The sequence below is a fragment of the Ursus maritimus genome, unplaced genomic scaffold (assembly GCF_017311325.1).
Source record: "Ursus maritimus isolate PB19 unplaced genomic scaffold, ASM1731132v1 scaffold_5, whole genome shotgun sequence".
NCBI classification, from domain to species: domain Eukaryota; kingdom Metazoa; phylum Chordata; class Mammalia; order Carnivora; family Ursidae; genus Ursus; species Ursus maritimus.
The window spans coordinates 499707-522581 of record NW_024426663.1 but is presented as its reverse complement, the minus strand read 5'-3'; the positions used below and the strand labels follow the sequence as shown (position 1 = coordinate 522581).

General features: G+C 42.1%; 1 protein-coding gene across 1 annotated transcript in view; it reads right to left on the bottom strand.

The window, feature by feature from the left end:
- Positions 1-3929: 3929 nt before the first annotated feature.
- The window catches only part of REEP5 (receptor accessory protein 5), a 33732-nt gene continuing 14786 nt past the window's right edge, over positions 3930-22875 (bottom strand). Inside the window, exons 3-5 of the mRNA XM_040621972.1 lie at positions 19125-19263; positions 9325-9493; positions 3930-4019 (exon numbers count right to left, since the gene is read on the bottom strand). Coding sequence (XP_040477906.1) covers positions 3970-4019; positions 9325-9493; positions 19125-19263 — 358 coding nt within the window. The 3' untranslated portion in view covers positions 3930-3969. The remainder of the gene's footprint in view (positions 4020-9324; positions 9494-19124; positions 19264-22875) is intronic.

Sequence of the window (22875 nt, the reverse complement as noted above, 5' to 3'; positions counted from 1 at the left end):
AGGACCCTGGAATCATGACCGGAGTCAAAAGCAGACGCTTAACCGACTGAGCCACGTAGGTGCCCCTCAACCCTGGTTTTTTTTTGTTTTGTTTTGTTTTGTTTTTTTAAAGATTTTATTTATTTATTCGACAGAGATAGAGACAGCCAGCGAGAGAGGGAACACAAGCAGGGGGAGTGGGAGAGGAAGAAGCAGGCTCACAGCGGAGGAGCCTGATGTGGGGCTCGATCCCATAACGCCGGAATCACGCCCTGAGCCGAAGGCAGACGCTTAACCGCTGTGCCACCCAGGCGCCCCTCAACCCTGTTTTTAATACAACTTCCCTCCCTCAACTCTGCCTGTGTCCTCCCCACTCCAAAGATCCTTTTACTATCTCTGGAGGAAAAACTGCTGGTCTTTCACTTGAAAGAGGATGAGGTATTTCTTCACCATTCCTTTGTTTTACTTCCCTCCCAACATGAAGATTGCTCTTTGCAGTTATTTTGATATTGGGGATGATTTTATAATGGAATTTCTATACCAAAGAGATGAGGTGTGGTAGGCAGAATAATGTGCCCCCCCCCCAAAAAAAAACCCTTGTGAATATTACCTTACATGGCAAAAGGCCTTGCAGATGTGATTAAGTATCTTCAGCTGGAGAAAGTAGCTTGGATTATCCAGGTGGACCCAATGTCATCAAAAGGATCCTTCTAAGAGGGAAGCAGAAGTTGGGAGTACTGAGGGGCCACAGGCCAATGAATGCAAGCAGCTTCCAGCTGAAAGAAGTAAGGAAAAGGGTTCTCCTCTACAGTTTCCAGGAGGAATGCAGCTCTGCAGACCAGTTTTGGATGTCTGATCTCCAGAACAGTAAGCTATCAAATTTATACTGTTTTGAGCCACTCCATTTGTGGCAATGTGTTACAGCAGCATTAGGGAGCACACACCTGGTGAACTAATGAGCTAAGACAAACTGTCTCCAGACCTTGGGATTCTTGACCTCACTAGTACTTTCTGTGAGTTCTCAACCCTAGCACATATTAGAATCACCTAGAGTTTTAAAAGCATACTGGTGCCTGGGTATTACTGATTAATGTCACAATTTCTGACACATACCAGCATTTTTGGAAAGCTTCTCAGGTAATTGTAATATCCAGCCAAATCTAAAATCCACTGTACACTAAGTGTAAAGATAGCATTTACCTAACCCAATGGTTTTACCTCAAAGTGTGGTTCCTGGACCATCAGCATTACCCAGGAATCTACTGGAAAGGCAGATTTTTCAGACCCACCCCAGACCTACTGATCAGACACTCTGGGGGATGGGACTAGCAATCTGTTTTAACAATCCCCTCCCCCGCAGAGAAAATTCAAAACACACTGAAGTTTGAAAACCAGCAATCTAACCAAAGAATCTTATTGCTCTTAATCCTCTATGAGTTTATGTTAGAAAGAGATTTTCTAAGCTAATGTTGTGGTAAAGAGCCAGAAAAACGTTTAATTAAGGTCATTCTCAAATGTATTTACTTTCCTACTGTACTACATAGATCTTAGTATCTGATGGCTAAGGATGTGAACTCTTACTCCATACACCACGATTCTCGGTAGACAGACATTTAACAGCAGATGTAGAAAACACAGCTGACCAAAACATACCCTCCAGAAGCAGATATTTTTAATAAAATTTTCAAGTTCTCCTTCCTTGGTCTCTAAAGTACAGACTAATTTGGAGGCACATACAGGTGTTTACTATGTCAAAATACACTTAGAGGCAACCAACTTCTGAGACTGTGTGGAACGCAATGTGCGGTAGAAAGCAGTTTAGGTTTCCTTTAAACCTAATTATTGCTAGAAACTTTTCATGATTGCTATGTTCTCCTTCGGGAGTCCTTCCTCTGACAGGTCGTGACCACCAGGGGAAAACCTCAGGGCAGGTGAGAAATGGGGTTATAAACAACAGTGTTTCAGGTTCATTTATCTGGATTTACTTGACTTCACTTAAATGATTCTAGATTTGTTTAAAGCCCCAGAAAATACAATGAAACAACAGTTTAATGAGATAACAGATTTTATTTACATCCATTTCCATTTAATATATCACATCTTCAGGATGGGTGGTAACCTATTTAAAAGCTGTGCTCGTTCTCTTCGGGCTGTGGATCGAAGCCTCTCCCCCAGAGCAGCAGTAACTGTTGGTCTGAAAGCTTTCAAGCAGGGCAAGAACTGTGGAGATTCTTTGACTTTACTTACCCCTCAAACACCACTCATACACAAATAAATGCTTGTCTTCTAGCTAGGCACGGGCTCAATTAGTTTTCCAAATACTCTAGCCATGGCAGTATGTTCTTTGGGAAATCTAAACTGAGATAGAATTGCTCAACTCATTCACTAACTTCTCCTGTCATTAATATGTACACCTTGACTGCCAAAAATAGTACTTAAATTTCTTACAGAATTCACTATAGAAAAAAAAGCTAAAAGGACAAAAAAAATTGCATTCAGAATATATTTTCTTACTATAGTAGTTTTTAAACTGGTATCAGCCTGTAAATAGTTATGAGCAATAGTAACATTTATGTTTCCCCATCTTGCCTGGTAAATATATTGTATACTGAAAGTTATGTTTTCAGTATATCAACAATCTGATTATATATTCTGTATGATAGAAAGTGCTAATTTTCATTCTTCTCCCACCAAGGAAAGTGTAATTTATTATGGGGAAAGGGATTTAAATACTCCTAAAGGTACTTTTTTTTTCTCTCTAAATCTAAGGCCTGATTTTCTCCCAATAACCATTAATTGCTTGTTTTCTAAAAGTTTTTATTTTCTTTAAGGTAAATTTAATAAGATGCCTTATAATTACCACGGTTCTGCCAGGAAAAAATAAATACCCTAATCTATATTATAATATTCAGGCGACAGTGTCCCTAATTTTTGATCTTTTATATTTTTTACATCAAGAGATTTCATTATGGTCTTACCTGTTATCCAAAAGAGAACTAATCCTCTCTTTTTGCTTTAAAGGGTACTTTACGGGCTGGATATCTAAACTTGTTAGTTTTGCCACACTCAATTTTGTTTTAGTCAGTGTAATCCAATTTAGAAGGATCTAGCAATATGGTTGGTGTGAAGCTCGGGTTTTCTCGTCCAGACAAGGTCGAGGTTCCTAATAAGCTGGCTGATCAAGCTGGAAACCTTAATTTTAACTTTCTGTTCTGTACTTAAACTATGTAGTTATCTGCAGTTTATCAAAACGAAGTATAAAGATGAACGCATTTAAATGGGCCACAAATGATTCTGACTTGTAAACTGGGGAGGCCTCTTGCATTTGACCTTAAAGGCCAGAGAAAGAAGGTCAAGGCAGTTTGACTTCACTGCCAACTAGATGATAGGTTATATCATCCTTCATTCTCCTGGAATTGGTCTTAGAGCCTGGTGTCATCATTAACACATAACTGCTAATGATACAAATAAGAACATACATGTAACCAAAGGTGGTCAAGTCTAGAGATCCCTTAAGCTGGTTTAAAAAAAAAAAAAAGAGATAAAAAGACTAAACCAACATGCTACTCAGCTCTGAAGGAGAAACCAGGGATGGTTTCCATTATAGCATATTAAAAACACACAAATCTAAAGCTTATAAACAGGTTTTTTGAAAGGCCACAAGACAATAGTACTAGATCTAAGGGAGTTGGGAGCTGTGAATTACTGGTGTGTGGATACCTTTCCCCATTTATCAGTAAGTGACTGCTTTACACAGCTATTCTGCTTTTCAGCTGCTCAGTGTTAGAACCACCAGGCCAGTCCCCATTCAACCTCATTGATCGCTTAACTAGTCATTGGAAAGATCAGTCATTTGCATTAATTTTCGAAGCATTATTTAACAGATCACACCAGCACACTGGAAACTTTAGCTTTTGGCAGGTGCTCCCTATGAGCATTATACATGTCACAGACAGTAACAGGGCAGAAAGGTTTCATCCAGTCAGTGGGTTAGGTGCTCTTCTTTTCCTCACCGAGTAAATTCACTGCTGCTTTCTTGGCTGTGGAGGAAAGAAAACTGTGTCAAGGCAACTTGCAACACCGGCTCTGTGCCTAATGTAGTGACTGGACGGCAACTTGGATGACTCCTATTCAGGCGAGAGAACTCAGGTTTGCGGCCCGGATGAGTTGCCAGGAGATGGACGAGAGACTCTTCAGAGCACACATCCTGAGTGTGTACTCCAGCAAAGTTCTTCGAGGTCATCTGGCCTAGCCCCCTCACAGCAGCAGTGCCATCTAAGCCATCTGCCCCTCCTTGAAGCAGCACAAGAGGCAGATTCCCGAGGCCCTACAGTATTCCTCTGTACAATCAAGAAATTCTCGTTTGCATCTGGGTGCTCACCCAGATTTGACTATGTCTCAATCTGATGACAAATAGGTCTATCCCATGGTGACAAAGAAATCAGAGAAATTCCCACAACCCAGAAACGATGGGATATTTATACACATTTATAGTCTCTTCACTGTGCCGCCATTTTCCCCTATGAAGGGAAGAGTTAGCTTAAGTGTTCGAGTTGGTGGCAAGATGCTATATTCATCAAGAAAATATTCTTCCATTTGTGGGAGACTAAACCTTCCTCTTCCTAATTACCATGTAACTTGGAACATGCTGTAAGAACTAGTGTGGTTTGTGAGATGGGAGGTGGGGGTGTTCCGGAAGCCTCCAGGGCCTCCTGGGAGAATCCACAAACGGCACCTGTCTTTGACGGGGCCCGAGTCCAGCGATGCCAGTCCTGCCTTGTTCACCAGCTGCCTGAGGGCTGTTCTCACTTCACTTAATTAAAGTCACTGAACAGAGTTAACAAGAAATTGCAGCCTCTCTCTTAACTAGCCCATTGTAAAAAATTACTTCCTGGAGAATCCAGAAGTTCTGAGAAAAGTCTAGAATGTGTCACATGTAAGTCCATCCTAATTTATTTTCATTCTTACATTCCTGTTTAGGAATGGATCCTATCAAAGTAAAACTGGATTTTGGAGTACTGAGATGTAAGAGAACCCAGGGACTAAGAAATGTGAGTGAACTAGACAGATGGGATGTCACCGGAGGTTGCTGGTTAGGCTAAGGGGAGGAACAGAAAGGAAATCTCTTAAAAAGAAACTGGCAATCCCCAAGTGGGAGGACATGAAGCCTACAGGTCAGAAAACACTTACAATCGTAGGAAAATGAATGCAAGTAGACTGAAGCCGTGCGCCCAGAAGAGGAGCCCAGCAGAGCACGGGGTGTGTGAGAGAGAACATCGAGGATATATCCATGCTGCTGGAGAGCTGTCTTGGGGATCTTACTTGCCCCGTGGTCAGGTCAATTCTCATCTCCCACTTTCTAATTACTGTAAAGCTCTCAAAACAAAACAGTAATTCCATATCCCTTGCTACTTTTCTCCAACTTCTAAAACCCTTCCTGTCCCCTCTGGAACTTAACACCCAATGAATCATCAGCAAAATCTCTATCTCCATCCATCTCTCTGAATGTTTCTTTTACCTTCTTGCTTTTACAGAAATCTGGCTGTCTCCTGAGGACACTGCTTCCTCAAGTACTGGCTGGTTTGTTTGTTTGTTTTTAAATAGAATTTAATTAACATAGAGTGTATTGTTAGTTCCAGAGGTCGAATTTAGTGATTCGTCAGTTGCGTACAACACCCAGCACTCATTCCATCAAGTGCCCTCCTTAATGCCCATCCCCCGGTTAGCCCATCCCCTGTGGTGGCTGTTTTTTCCTTCCTTGACCCTGGTACAGGTATCTAGGGAGGGTTAGGTATGCAGTCTCTGTTCTTCATGGCCACATTCAGAATCTCACGTCATCAGATGGTATCTGCCACCAGCCTTTCTTTTCCCAGTCACCTCTGACCCTTGGGCTATGGTGCCTCGTTTCTTGAAGATTTTAGCTCCCAAGTTAATATCACTCTCTCACACTACTTGTATTTTAATTATTGGCGATTTCTGTATTCTTCCAGTATCCTGGCCTCTCAGCTCCCTGCTCCAATAACCTTTACATTCCGTCCTTTGGACCCCAGCCTCCCCACCTACCCCAGGCGTCCACTCCATGATCCTCATCACTACAGTACCCACAATCCCTCTACAATCTCAGTGTCAAGCATCCCACTGTCCACCACCACCTCCCACCTTTGCAGCTCACGGCCTCTGGTATCCCGATTCACAGTTCTCCCCACCACCTGCTTTTATAATCCACTGGTCCTACCACTTGTTCTCCACCTTTCCCACTCCCTTTGTGTCCTCCCCTCCCTCCTCGGCCAGTTTAAGCTCAGCTGTCAGACACTAACACTAGTCCCACTCTCACTTCGTAGTTCCTGACCCCGCGCTCCACCTCTTCTGCGACTACGCCTGTGTCACTGAAGGTGACTGAAGGGACGCCTAGATGAGCCGGCCTCACTTTAAATTCGTGAACACAGATCTCCAGTGAGCCTCTAATATGCCGGCCGGGTCTGTCCACTCTCCCACCACCTCGGCGGGCCCCGCTCACGCGGTACTTGTCTCTGGCAGCTTTCACACTCCCGTGGCTGCAGGACAGAGCTGATGGCCCACAGAAACGGACGGTGGTTACCTGACCCCAGTCCTAGGCAACGATTTCATACCATCTCCTCCTTCTGTCCCTCCTTCCCCATCCCCACTCCACTGACCTTTCTTGCTACTTTACTGAGAACTGTGGAGCAGCGAGTCACTTTTGTCAGCTCCTACCATCCCATAAACTCACCTACCAGCATCTCTATTCGTGTTATAAACCGTTGTGCCCCTGGGAATGCAAACTGGTGCAGCCACTCTGGAGAGCAGTATGGAGGTTTCTCAAAAGTCAACAGCAGAGCGATCCAGCAACTGCACTACTAGGTATTTACCCAAGGGATACAAAATCACAGATTCAAAGGGGTACATGCACCCCGATGTTTACAGCAGCTTTATCAACAACAGCCAAACTATGGAGCGAGCCCAAATGTCCATCAGCTGATGAATGGACAAAGAAAATGTGTGTGTGTATACGTACATATATATATGTGTGTGTATACGTGTGTAACACACACACACAATCGTATATCACTCAGCCATCAAAAAGAATGAAACCTTGCCACCTGCAACCACATGGATGGAGCCAGAATGTATTATGCTAAGTGAGGTAAGTCAGACAAAGACAAACCATATGATCTCACTCATATGTGGACTTTAAGAAAGAAAACAGATGAACATATGGGAAGGGGGAAAAGAAAAACAGGAAAGACAGAAACAAACCATAAGAGACTCAACAATAGAACAAACTGAAGGTTGATGGAGGGAGGTGGGTGGGGGATGGGCTGGGCAGGTGATGGGTATTAAGGAGGGCACTTGACGAATCACTGAATTCTACCCCAGAAACCAATGCTGCACTGCATGTTAACTACCTAAAATCTAAATAAAATAAATACATAAACTGTCGTGCCCCTGTGAACAATCCTGTTTGGACTCTAGATCCTTGAGGATTCCTCTGGTCTAATCAAGAATGGAGCTCCAGTGGTTCTCTCCTCACTCTTATCAGTTTTTTGCTCTCTAATGGATCATTCCCACTAATTTTCAAACAGATGTTGTTCCTTCTACTTTAAGAAGAAGAAGAAAAATACTTCCTCAGTACCCCAGCTCCTCTTCCCAGTTGCCGCCCTATTCTTCTCTTTTCGGGAAATTTCCCAAAAAAAAGACCTACCCATCTTCTCTCAGCGTTGCCTCCCATCTCTCACATCCATTCCGATCAGGATTTCAGTCCCACCACTCCACAAACTGTTTTGTCAAGATCACTAGTGCCTTCCTCACCACCAGGTGTGATAGCCAGTTTTCAGTCATACCTTACTTGACCTGTCTGCAGCACGTGACACAAGGGACCACTCCCTCCTCTTTGAAACACTTTCCTCACTTGGCCCCGAGGACACCAGTCACATGGCTCTCTTGCTGCTACAACTGGCCACTTCTTATCAGTCTACCTTGTCCATTGCTTCTCATCTCCCCAGTCTCTAAACATTGTGGACCCCTGGCTCAGTCTTGGACCTCATCTTTTCTAACTACATTCACTCCCTTTGTGATCTCATCTGGTCCCATGTCCAGAACTGAATTCCCTGTTTTCCCCTCTAAACCTGTTACATCTAGTCTCCCCCAGCTCAACAGCAAAGCTATCCTTCCATCTCTTCTGGCTGAAACGCTTGGCTTCGTGCATGACTCCTCTCTCCTACTCCACACCTGATCCCTAAGCAAATCCTATTGGTTCTACCTTCAGAATATATCAAGAGTTCAATGACTTCTTGCCTCCTACTGCTATTACTATGGCCCAAGCCACCGTCATCCTCTCCAGCTGGTTCACTGCAAACACTTTATAACTGGTCTGATTTCCTCCCTGTCCCCTTTCAGTCTATTCTTAATACCGTAGCCAAAGTGATCTGTTAAAACAGGATGCATCATGTTGCTCCCCTGCTCAAAGTTCTCCAACAGCACCCCATCTCAGAGTTAAACCCAAAGCCTCTGCAAAAGCCTACAAGGCCCTCCATGATCTGTCTTCTTCCAGCCTCCACTCCCCAACCTCTCTGACCTTATCTCCTTCTTCCCTTGCTTGGTTCACTCCCCTGCAACCATACTGCTCCCACCTCCACTCTGTGCATGCAGTTTTCTCTATCTGGAGCATTCTTCCCCATGGTTTCTTTCAAGTCTGATTCAGTATAGCCTTCTTGGTGAGGAGTCCCTAAATCATTCTATTTGAAATTGTAACTTCCCTTCGGCCCCCAGAACTCCCTATCTGCTTTATTTTTCTCTATATCATCTGCTAACTATATCATATAACTTTAAAATTTTACTGTATCTCTCAACAAGAGTGTAAGAAGCTTCCTGAGTTCAAGTTGTATGGTTTTGGTTCACTGGCTCATCCCCAGTGCTATGAACATGCTTGGCACATATTAAGCACCTCAATAAATAAATGTTGAATAAATGAATCAGGAGAACTGAAAGGGCATTCTCTTGACCTATAACAAAAGCATATTAAACAGTTCAACCTGAAATGAATTAAAGAGATGATACTTGTATATAAATACAGATGATTCTCTAAAATCTCTGCCCACCATAGAAAAGTCATTTTTCCTAACATGCTGACTGAACCTTAAATGTAGCATGGTGGAAGAATCTTGGGATAAGGAAAGGGCAACAGGCGAAGTGTTGGTCAAAAGATCGCAGAGTAGCCTTGGCATTTAGCTGAGGAAAGCTGACAGGAGAGGAGAAGCAGCTTGTTCTTTCGGCCCAGGACCCCCCAGGTCCTCCCACCTGCTGAAGCCAGCTGCCCCCGAGTCTTACCTTCTTTAGTGATGGTATCTACAGTCTCTTTGGCTTTGTCCTTCAAGTCATTGACCATAGTGTCCACCTGGGACTCATGCTTCAGGAAGACAGGCTGGATGACGCGCTTGTAGAGTAGTTCGGCCCCGTTAGAAGGGCTCGGGGCCATGCACCACAACAGGAAGCCGCACTGCACAGAGAGAGAGCCAGCATGGTAACCATGGTAACGGGACAGGCGGCAGGCACCCTGACAACACACACTGCCCCCACTGCCCTGCGGATGGCACTGCCTCGGCTATGTTCTCCAACAGCACTTCCGGTGTTTTCTGTAGGCTATGAAGTGTGCTTTCTTAGATGGAGAAGAAACCTGACAAGTGATGACCTAGTAAGGAAAAGCTGAGACTGAAAAAAGAAGGGAAAATACACCAAGTCCAGCAGCTTAACTTCCTACCTTGGATCACGTTTTAGTTTATAGCTGCAAGAAGTTTTATTACTCGTAACTCTTCAATCCGTTGGAGAAACATACTACTTATCTGCATGTGTAAAGAAAGCTCTGTCTAGATAAGCCTCATATCTACGAGGCTTGTTCTCACCGGCTTACCCCAGTAGTTCTGTCACATTTATTCATCTGTTATAGACGAAATACCCTGGCCATGTTTTGAATTCTTCCCTTAGCAGAAATGGTAGTTTTTACCTTCCAGGAATCTTTACAGTCAGTTCTTCATCATCGTCCCCTTTGAATGAAGATATCATTCCTAACTCTTTCTTTTGCCATTGGAATAAAATAAATAATATCATTCCTAACTCTACTTTGCCTTTGGAATAAAAAAAAATGGACAAGAATTATGCTCTCAAAACTTCAAAAACGGGAACTGTCACACTATATTTATATCCAAAACAGTTTTACCGTTTATTCAAATGACAACAACTCAGCACTTTAAGTTGTCCCAGCAGTTTATTCTTGTCTAAGATACCGAGCAAAAAAGGGGATCTGCACAGTGACATGCTCACTTCCTAGAAAGTTAAATAAACAATCTACTGGGTTCTCTCAGTTTAAAAGATTCTAACTGTACTGTGTTCCACACAGCCTGGGTGATATAAAAAACAGAGGTCACTTCTTGAGATTCCCAATCTGTGCCTTTTACAACTTCTTAAAGAAAAAAATCTCCCACTTCTTATGCTATAAATTAAATTCTACACCCTTAGTCTCTGTTATTCCAATCAAAAGAATGTATTCCAATAATCAAGAAGTTACAACGCTTTTCTAAGATAGTCTTTCAAGTTTGCTCTAGAAATGCAAAGCTGGTAAGGGGCTAATACCAATAACAGAGAGCTTGAGTCTAAAATGCACATATTTGTGCCCAAAAGCTCATTCCATAGGTACCATATTGGCTCTGAGAAATCTGTATTGCATTTTGGGCTTCTACACTTGAAATACAAAACAAAACACATGTTCTCAACAGATGACTCTCTCTAGATTATCTGAACTACAGAACTCTGGAAAAGCAGTAGTCATAAATTAGAATTTCTTATGGGCACAGGTGATCGGGGGCAAGCTTTCAGAAGAGGGGCTAACAGACTGGATTAAAAACAAACTACAGCATAGCTATATTCTTCTTATAAGAAACACACCTAAGACATAGCCAACTAGGAACACTGAAAATAAAAGAGTGAAAAGAGATGTATCAGACAAATACCAACTCTGAAAATGGCTTTTTTAGTAATATTAACAGTACATAAACATTATTTAAGGCAAAATAAGTAAACCGTGATAAAGAAGGAAAACAATTTGCCAAGAGGATTCACACAAACCTACATATCTTTGAAAATATAAATTATATATAGCATTGTATATATGTGTGTAATTATAAAATTATCTGTATAATTTTTGTTTTTATAATTTTATAATTATATAATTATAGATGGCTTCCAAATATAGCTTTGAATTATGTCAATTAAAAAGTCAGAATTATATAGATAAATGGAGAAAATCCAGTCATAGATTTTTAACACTTCCACCAGAAACTGATATATCAAACAAACTAGAAACTAGTAAGAAGAACAAGGAATGAAAAATTAAAAATCTTGATCTAAAAATATACAGATCTCTCCACCCAACAAACTGATTTCAAGACAATTATATACTACAGATATAGAGATTAAGAGAATGAGCTCAGAGAAACTGGATTCTAATCCTGGTTCTGCCATTTACTAGTGAGGCAAACCTTGTGTGAGTTACTTAATTGCTTAAATCTGTATAGACTTTATAATATAAATAGGCGTTGACTGAAATTAAAGAAAAATCTACCTCATATAGATTTTGTTAGAAAATAAGAAACATCTGGACCATCCAGGATAGCTGGAGCTTTGTCTCTGTCCCAAGAACAGTCTTCTACCAATAGCCATGGAACCGAAACAGCCTAAGTGATTAGCTGTAAATGGGGTAATTACAATCAAATCCCAAAACAAACATATATCTTAAAAAAAAAAAAAAAGATTTTATTTGTTTATTTGGTGGGGGGGAGCATGAGCAGGGGGAGAGGCAGAGGGAGAAGCAGGCTCCCCACTGAGCAGGAAGCCCACCACGAGGCTCGATCCCAGGCCTCTGGGATCATGACCTGAGCCGAAGGCAGACACTTAACAGACTGAGCCACCCAGGTGCCCCCAACATATTCCCTTTTTAAGCAACTATTTTGTAACTCTTTTACCACCCGAAATAAAACTTAATGATATACCTACACATATCATTCCCCCCCCCCAAAAATCAAGAAGTTCTCTAACTGCAAAATAAAGGAAAAATAAAGTGAAAGTAATTTATCATAAACAGTAGGTATTTTTCAAGGTGTAAATGTTCAAGCCAAACTATACTAGAAACCCCATGAAATACTCCTAAATAGAATTAGTGACTATTAACAGCTACAAACAAAATGTCCTCCATACATTTCCAAAAGGTTGAGAATTTCTGAACTGGAGGGACTACGCAGGCTGCTTCACATATCCAAGCACTCAACCCAATGAGATTCCCTGTCCTGATCTCCAAGTAATGATTTTAAGTCAACCCTCCCTCAGTTCTCCTCCCCCTGATGTGTGGGACTCCACAGCTCACTCACTGAGCATAACAGCAGGAAAACAGGATGCTCAGAGAAAAGCAACGAGGGGAAAGCATGACAGTAGGAAGGGGAAGAGCAAACATTCAGACCAGCCACCTCCTAGTCTCATGACACATCTGTGCAACCAACCAAACTCCGCCAAGCCCTCACACATACATAATGGCAGAGTCACACCTTCTGCTACAGGTCCAATCCCTGAAATGGAGCCAGTTCCTTGAAGTACCCTCAGCACCTCACAGTTTGTGTGGGTTGTTCCCTGTTTTCTTTTAGTTTCCCCAGCAACTCTGTGCTAGCACCTGCTGGGCTTGGATGGCTATCCTAGTGAATTATAAGATACTGCCAGAGAAACCTTGATTTTCTTAACTACACATCTGTATTAACCCAAACTGCAGAACAGAGTGACTGCGTCTTTCACTGGCTTTCACTTCCATTGCCTCTGCTTAGAGCCCGGTGAATTAGAGACAGACCCTGCAGACCACCTCTCTAATGAACATTTCTCTCTGGAAGACTTCTGGTTTTTATTTACTTATTTACTTTTTAAAAGATTTATTTATTTATTTTAGAGAGAGAGTGTGTGCATGCACGAGGAAGGGGCAGAGGGAGAGGGAGAGAATCCCAAGCAGACTTCCCGCTGAGCTTGGAGCCCGAAAGAGGGAGGCTCTCAATCCTACAACCCCCAAATCCTGACCTGAGACAAAACCAAGCTGGATGCTTAACCAGCTGAGCCACCCAGGCACCCCAAAATTTCTGGTGTTTAATATCCAAGTATCATACAGTGTTCTCATTGGTTGCTTATATAGGCAATGCTAATACATGATACTCCAAACTCAGTACGACAGTTTAAACAAGGGAAAATTACACTCTTGACACTGAATTAGAATTCCATGTGGGTGTTTTCAAGAGTACCCAGAGTATGCAAGGGGCTGTGCATAGGAAGCAATAATTTCTTACCAATATGTTAACTGGAGAGCTAGAAGTGTTGCGTATTTGTTACTCATAGAGGGGTATTTTGCTGTGTTTTACTAATATTTGGGAAACTGGTATGGAGTTTTAGATTTATACATCTTAATTTTTATCATTTAAAAGTATAGGAAATAGTCTCCAGGCTGGTATTTATAGGTAGAATACCTAACTTTCAGGAATGGATTACTAATGCAGACCTAGATGCCCGTATTACAAGAATGGGCATCAATGAAGTGGAAATGATTCGGTGGATTAGGAATCAGTCGGTATCTATTTTATTTTATGACTTGAGGTAAAGTCATAAACAACCTAAGAGTCAGTTTTCTGCTCCTAGGATTTTAGGAAAGTCACAAATTAATGTCCTTGAAGAAAGTATACAAGATAGCAGCAGAATACCAAGTCCTACAGTCCTTACTGTTTTTGAAACCCTCTGAAGTATTATCTGCCCGTGTAGACATCAGTCCCTCAGCAATCCAGAAAAGCTAACTCATTCATCTTTCCTGGATGATTAAGGCAAGCCTACCCGACAGAACCAGAGCGAAGTGTCTACATTGCTGCACCTCTCCAATGTGATTAGGCTACACTCCGGTCTGCTCGGTTCTTTCCAGTACCCTCTAGCTATTGTCTTGGGACAGTAAAATAATTACTGCTTTCTAACTACATCATTAGCATTTTCCAGTTTTCAAATGAAATAGCTTTCTTGTATTAAAAAATAAAGTTAATTACTGTTCAACTCTCATGGTGATATTCAGCCCAGGAGTACCCTGAACTACACAGATCCGACCATCCTTCTATTATTTTTGTAAAGATTTTACTAATTTATGTTTGTTTGTGTGTTTATTTATTTATTTGAGAGAGACAGAGAGAGGAGCAGAGGGGGAGGGACATGCAGATTCCCTGCTGAGCATGGAGCCTGAGTCGTCTCTCATCCCAGGACCCTGAGATCATGACCTGAGCTGAAATCAAGACTCAGGCACTTAACTGACTTGAGCCACACAGACCCCCCCACCAATCCTTTTAATCAAGCTGCCCTCAAAATGCCAACTGACTCTCCTAAGAGCAAACACAAGGCCACTCCTACCTCCAGTTCAAAGAGCCTGTGCTGTTTTTACTGATTCTTGGCACGATTACAGATTGCAGCAGGCCAGATCATTCTGTCTGTGGTTCTAACGCTGCCAGCATCCAGTTTTCTCCAGCAGAGGTTACGTCCAAGGTAGGGATAGGCTTTCTATACAGTTTGGGACCAGCCTGATCAGAATTGAGTTAATGTAAAAAACAAAAAAACCCACACTTCAGCACTGACCTGATATGACAATCACCTGGTCCGAAACAAAAGTCGTAGGACGCTTTCACAAGGTAACCACGAGAACAGCGACAGGCTAAACTTGAAGCAGAAGGCTCAGCATGCATAGATAAAGTTAAAAAAGAACATGTGCTGGGGAAGATTTCCCTGTTCGTTTTGCCTCCCATGAAGTTAAGAAGAGAAATGCTCTGCTGTCCATCATGGGTGAGGCAGTACAGCTGACAGTGGGGATGGTCTGGGTCAGGACTTAAACTCGCTGGAGCTTATTCAACCTCGTTTAAAAAACAAACCTAGAGAATGATCTGACTGAGTGTAAGGGAGGCACAAGGCTGTTCACTTCAGCTTTTGTTCAGATAGTGAGAGAAATGCCCTAAATGTCCGTCAGCTGGGAAATTAGAACATTACCACCTATGATAGATGAGACAGTTTGTCAGAGAATACTGAATAACATGAGGAAATACTCCTGGTATTATGTTAATTAAAAAAGTGAGATACAGAATTGTTTAATACATACATACATGGTTAAAGCAACCATACACACACATGGTTCTGTGTCTGCATGTGCGCGGACTGATAGCTCCCACGTTACCAACAATACACACACATGGTTCTGTGTCTGCATGTGCGTGGACTGATAGCTCCCACGTTACCAACAATACACACACATGGTTCTGTGTCTGCATGTGCGTGGACTGATAGCTCCCACGTTACAAAAAATGTAGGAAGACTAATGTCAATGGTAGTAGGGTTACAAATGCTATTTTCCTCCCTATGTAAACATGCCCCACCACACGCGCGCGCACACACAGGAACGTAAACAGGACGGCAGCAGGGACTTTGTTTTATTCACCAAAGTACCCTTCTGACCTAGAACAGATAGATTCTGGCACACAGAAGTTTTAAATACGTATCTCTGAATAACGAAATGAACAGAGACTACCTTCATTATCAGAGAAAAAAAGCGGGGGGCTTTTACATTTATTTTTATTTTAAAAAAATTTTTTTAAGATTTTATTTATTTGAGAGAGAGAGAGAGAGTTCAAGAGCACGAGCAGGGTGAGAGGCACAGGGAGACACAGCTTAGCAGGGAGCCTGACGATGGGCGGTCCGGGGACTCGAGGACCACGACCCGAGCCGAAGGCAGATGCCCAACTGACTGCACCACCCGGCTACCCCGACATTTGTTTTTAAAAACCTCCTGCTTAAAGACCAACCTCAGAACAAAGCTCTGAGCAGGCACCATCCACTATTTCTAGCCGAACAGATTGTATATTATTTTGTCAACTCATCTTTGATGCCTAATCATTAGTTCCTCTCATTTTCCTCCAATCTTTGGGTGTTTTAAAGATTTTTATTTTGTTTTATTTATTTTTTTGAAAGAGACAGAGAGAAAGCACTAGCAGGGGGAGGGGCGGAGAGACAAGCAGACCCTGATGAGCGTGGAGCCCAACAGGAACCCTGAGATTGTGACCTGAGCCGAAGTCAGACGCTTAACCGGCTGAGTCACCCAGGCGCCCCCAATCTTAGGCTGCTTTAGAAAAAATACCAACAATATTAATTCTGCAAAAAATAAATATTAAATGTGTCCTTACTTAGGTCCTTTTTCCCACTCCGTATATCACTATGTGATTGTAACAATGGCATATGGTCTGTGCTAACCCTTAAAAGGGGTATTTTTGGGGAACCTGGGTGGCTCAGTCGGTTAAGTGTCTGCCTTTGACTCAGGTCATGATCTCGGGGTCCTGGGACGGAGCCCCGCTCAGGCCCCTGCTCAGTGTGTACATCTTTATCAACTCTTTATTGAAAACACATTGCTTCCATACTTTGGCCAATATAAATAATGCTGCAAAACCATAGAGGTGCATGTATTTTTTTGAATTACTGTTATCATTTTCTTTGGGTAAATACCCAGTAGTAAAATTACTACTATCATATGGTATAGAACTTTAATTTTGAGGAACCTCCATACTGTTTTCCATAATGGCCACACCATTTGTTGGCCATCTGTATGTCTTCTTTGGAAAAATGTCTATTCAGGTTTTCTGCCCATTTTTCTAATCAGATTGTTTGGGTTTTGGTTTGTTTGTTTGTTTGGGGTGTTGAGTTGTATGAGTTCTTTATATATTTTGATACTAACCCCTCTGTAGATATATCATTTGCAAATATCTCCTCGCATTCAGTAGGTTACCTTTTTGTTTTGCTGACGGTTTCCGTCACTGTGCAAAAGCTCTTTATTTTGATGTAGTCCCAATAGTTTATTTTTTGCTTTTGTTTCCCTTGCCTGAGGAGACATTATCTAGAAATATGTGGCTAAGTTCAATGTGAAAGAATTACTGCCTCTATTTTCTTTTAGGAGTTTTATGGTTTCAGGTTTCACATTTAGGTCTTTAACCCATTTTGAGTTTACTTTTGTGTATGGTATAAGAAAGTGGTCCAGTTTCATTCTTTTGCACGTGGCTGTCCAGTTTTCCCATACCATTTAGGGAAGAGATTATCTTTTCTCCATTGCGTATTCTCACCTCCTTTGTCACAGGCTAATTAATCGTATTAGCATGGGTTTATTTCTGGGGACTCTAGTCTGTTCCCTTGACCTATGCATCTATTTTTGTGCCAGTCATACTCTTTTGATTACTATACCTCTGTAGGATATGGTTTGGAATCTGGGACTGTGATACCTCCAGCACTGTTCTTCTTCTTCAAAACTATGTTGGCTATTTGGGGTCTTTTGTGGTTCCATACAAATTTTAGGATTATTTATTCTAGTTCCACATAAAATGCTACTGGTATTTTAACAGGGAATGCACCGAATCTGTAGATTACTTTGAAATATATGTGTGTGTATATATATACATATTTGTTTTCAATCTTTCCTTCCAGCTTTCAAGTTTGTTCCATTCTGTTATTTCTGCCATATAGTGTGTTCTTTATTTAACTTTTTCATATCTCATATTTTTGCTTGGCTCTTTCCTGTGTTCTCTTGTTCCTATTTCATATTGCTACATTTCTTCTGCTAGCAATCTATCTTAGAAGTCTTGGTTAGTCAGCCCTAGTATTTCTACTGCTGACAGAATTTTGTTACTGATCATGTTGTCTTTCTTTTGAAATGGTTGTACTTTTCAAATATCTTGTTATTTGGCCTGTAACCTCCCTCTAGGAATATCAGCTGCTCTGTTAGGCACTGGGATGGAAGAAAACCACACACCAATGCATGCTGGTCCCAGTAAGCTGTGGGTAGGAAGCCCAGGTAGAGAGGAACCACAGCTGCCACTCTTCTCCCACTAAACAGCCCCGCAGGCCAAGGGAGCACCCTTTGCTCCCCCAACAGTGTTAGAAGGAGATGCTCATAAGCTGTAACGCACAGCTCAAGCGGTAGAGCGGGAGCGGACGGGAGCAACCGTCCTGGCTACGTAGTTCCACTCATTTTCCTCAGCGCCTCAACAAGGACAGGACTCTATGCCAAAACCCCCATTTTAGGAAAAAAGTACAGGAGAATGCTTTTTAACTTGGAGGTATAGAAGCAAGACAAAATGTAAAAGTCACAAAGAAAAAGATTTGATGAGAGTATTTAAGGTTTCCAAAAAAACGTACACCCTACCTACTAGAAGATGTTAACTTTCTTTCTTTCTTTTTTTTTTTAAAGATTTTATTTATTTATTTGACAGAGAGAGGCAGTGAGAGAGTAAACACAAGCAGGGGGAGGGGAAGAGGGAGAAGCAGGCCTCCCTCAGAGCAGGGGCCTGATGCGGGTCTCGATCCCAGGACCCTGGGATCATGACCTGAGCCAAAGGCAGACGCTTAACGACTGAGCCACCCAGGCGTCCCAGATGTTAACTTTCTTAATCGGAATCGATACAGGTCCCAGTAGGAATGAGTTTCAACTTCCTAATCCTTTTCCTCACATGGTGGTAACCAAGGTTCGTTCTCTACCCAACACAAGGTGTGGCAGGGTGGATCCCTGACGACAGCACCTGCCAACGTTCTCATAATGACTTCCTCAGAAAGCCCGTTTCACATCTTTCTCCAGACCTATGTAAGAATAAGTACTTTTTTCTTCTAGAAATAATGACTCCTTCACACCAGTGTGAATACTCAATGACCTGCCAGAATGTACAGGGCTTCTGCATCGAACACAGATAACTGCCTGATGATAGGATCTTGGTAAACTACGGGCAATGCTTGTGCTACGTCACAGTATTTCCATCTTTTATTATCAAGCACATCTTGAATACACAATTGCTTTGGCTGTTTCCAAGACAGTATACAAAGTAAGTTAGCCGTGCCGAACTCGATCTTCCTGTTTCTAAGGGGAGGCAGGGCCACAGATGTTCAACATTCAAGCCTTTGTTCTATGCCTCTATATAGGTCCTGAGATGGAGTTTATTGTAGGGCACAAAGCAAACCCATAGATGGAAGGAAACAGAGCAGTTCAGGAAAAGCCAACATACCTTCAGCATGTAGTAGAAGGGGACCCATGACAGGAAGAGGTCAGAGAAGAATTCAGCAATGCTGAACACACCATACACTACCCAATAGGTCAGCCACTGGGTATCATCTTCTTTGTTGGGACTCTCTATGGCTTTAATTCTGAAAGGCAATAAAAAGCATGTATTATCATATAGGGAGACCTCAATGAAACACTTTCAAACAGTAGACTTTGACAGCCCGCCCTCCAAAAGTAGGAAACTCAGGCAAATGTATGCACCATGTCACTGAGGTAAGAATACAACATAAGGATAGGAAGCAATGTGGAAATCACACGACAAGCTATTGTAACTACTGGTTACCAGTCTTCCAGTCATCAGAGAAACCTGTACTAGCTTTACCCCGAATTTCCACCCTGCCTGTGCCTCAACCCAGGTGCCTGGAGATACCAATGACTGGGAACCTCCAAATGGAGTCCTGCCCCCAGAGAGACATCAAGAATTCTCTCATGGTGGGACACCTGGCTGGCTCAGTCAGGGAGTAGGCGACTTTTAATCTTGGGGTTGTGAGTCTGAGCCCATGTTGGGTGTAAATAAAATCTTGGGAAAAATAAAAAAAAGAATTCTCTCATGGTAACTTAGTTCTTATGTGCTTTTAATAACTGAGGTATATTATGGGTAAACAGAAACTTCCATAAAGGAACTTCTGGAACACAGTTCAGATACTGCCCGAAGTCTATAACATACTTCTTAACAAACAGGTGAGAACAGAGATCATGGTGTCCATTTGGTTCCGACTATCATTATGTGATCCTCGGGCTGTGGTCTTTCCTACCTTCATCCTAATAGCATGACTTTCTCAGTACCAACTACTGCTTAAACCAATTTCATTCTGCAAATGAATGGAAATAAATTTAAAATAATCTTTTACTTCTGAATCACAGAAATTTCTTCCAGGCTTGGGAATCTCTTCGTTCTACACCTGAATACCATAATTTTTTTATCCTATCCTGACATATGTCTGGACGCTTATAACTGAGTTGAACTAGAACAGTAAACTAGAAGAAGTATGAATCTTGTTAGCCTAGGAGCCTAGGAGATGGGTTAGCGATGGAAAATACTTGGTAAAATGGGTTCCTGAAAGAGGCCGCTAGGCTGCTGAATCATGCTGAGTCACTCACAAAGAAGCCTCTGGACCGGTGAGCAGCAGCTGTGGGTGTCATGTTTGTTTGTGTGCGTGACTGTTTTAAGAAAACCACCAAAGGGGGAAGTTACAGCTGACTGAGATGAGCGCTGGTGGCGGGAGGGAGGGACAGGGAGAAGTGATGAAGCGAACGCTGCTCTCTAAGCCAAGAGCAGGCAAAAGTGTTTCAGTTTACATGAAAGAATCACAAAAGGAATTTCAGAGAGCTGCCTGTAAGATAATGGCTTGTAACATGGGGACTACGTCTGTGTTTTTGGTTTCCTCAGACAGGAGCTGGCAAGTGTAATCGAGGGCCAAGGGACAAGCGTAGGCAAGCACGTGAGCCCAAGGACTAACAAGAGTATACCCCTAAGGTCATTTCCCTCCCCATTTCTATTTAAGTGGGTCTTTTAAGTCATTAGTGGGATAAAGATTTGTTTCTTCTACATCGCTCCTGGGGACGCAGAGTTACGATTCAAGGACCGTCTTGGTTTGAGGAACCAAAGCAATTCATGACTAAGTAAACAAACATGATCCAGTCAACAAACGGACCCACATGAACATAAACTGAAATAAACACTCCGTGGAAACATTCTGATATGTTCAATTCCATTCTGTGTCATTATTTTTAAGAGGTTAGTCAAGAGCCACGGATTCAAAAACAGAAAAGCCATCCAAACTTCAGTGCTTCAAGGAATAAAAAAAAAATAGTCCTCTAACTTATGGACACTATGGATTCAAAAGCTTCCATGCTAATGCACGTGGAACACTATGCAGTAGCACTGAAAAGTAGGAAGAAAAGAGCTCAAAACTGAACACAGGTAGATCACGACTTTGTAGAAAACCAAGGCACATGAAAGAAGAAAGGACAAGACCACAGAGCCTTATTAAGTTGAAGAGAGTTTTTTTAAGATTTATTTATTTATTTGAGACAGAGAGAGAGAGAGCACATGAACGGGAGGAGGGGAAGAGGCAGAGGGAGAAGCAGGCTCTCCGCTGAGCAGGGAGCAGGATCTGGGGCTCAATCCCAGGACCCCAAGATCATGAGCTGAGCCGAAGGTAGATGCTTAACTGACTCAGCCACCCTTAAGCCGAAGAGATTTTTCATAGAATTTCTCGTATGATTGAAGCATTTAATTATTGTTTTACTTTAAAATAGCACAAGGTTCATTTTTAAAAATATCTACATGTCATAACATCATCAATTAGTCACAACAAGAAAGAACAAGAAATGGGAACCTGAGACTCAAAAAATAAAGCACCCCAGTCTAGTTATGGGGAGAGAAGAGCTTAAAACCACCGTTTCCCAGTGGTGCCGGTGTGGCTCAGTCAGATAAGCATCTGCCTTTTGGCTCAGGTCATGATCTTGGGGTCCTGGGATCAAGCTCCACATCGGGCTCCCTGCTCACCAGGGAATCTGCTTCCCCCTCTGCCTCTGCGGTTCTCCCTGTCAGTGCTCTGTCTCTCTCTCAAATAAATAAATAAAATCTTGAAACACACACACCTGCCATTTCCTGACTGCCATTTACTTATATACTTCCTTGTCCAAGCGAGTGGACACAGGGGATTACTCAGCAACAATACGCTCTCCTGCCTCGAACATACACTAAATCACATCTCAACTCAGTATATCAGAATGAGGATGTAGCAATTTCTCAGGGAACACAGGGACTCAAGAAATCTTAAGAACTGCTCTATGCCCTTAGGTCATTTCCATTTTGGTCAACATGGAACAGCTAAAGACTGGGAGAGGTAGGAACATAATACATTTTTCCCCCAACATCATTTATCGACAAGACTGTCTTTTCCCCACTTCATATTCTGGCCTCCTTTGTTGTAGATTAACTGACCCTATAAGCATGAGTTTAATTCTGGGCTTTCTATTCTGTTCCCTTGACCTATGGGTCTATTTTTGCATGAGTACCACACTGTGTTACAACAGCTTTGTAATAGATCTTGAAATCTGGGATTGTGATACCTGCACAGCTTTGTTCTTTCTCGAGATTACTTCTGCTATTCAGGATCTTTTGTGATTCCGTACAAATGTTAGGATTATTTGTTCTAGTCCTGTGAAAAGCGCTATTGGCATTTTGATAGGGAGTATACTGAATCTGTAGACTGCTTTGAGGAGAATGGACATTTTAACAATATTAGGTCTTCCAATCCATGAGCATGGTATGTCTTTCCATTTGTGTCCTCTTCAATTCCTTTCATCAATGCCTCACAGTTTTCAGAGTACAGGTTTTTCACATCCTTGGTTAAATTTTACCCAATAATTATTTAACTTCATAATAGCCGTATGAAATAGGTATTGTTACTTTCATTTTTGAGGGAAAGACTCAGGCTCAGGGAAGAAAAATAACATGTGCAGGGCTCGTAGCTACAAGTAGCAGAGATTGGGGGCACCTGGCTGGCTCCTCAGTACAGCAAGCAACTCTTGATCTCAGGGTCATGAGTTCAAGCCCCATGCTGGGTACAGAGCTTACTTTAAAAAAAAAAAGGAAAGAAAGAAAGAAAAGAACAAGTAGCAGAGATTGGATTTATACTCAAGATTAACTCTGACAAAGCCTGTGCCTGTTTCACACTAATCCA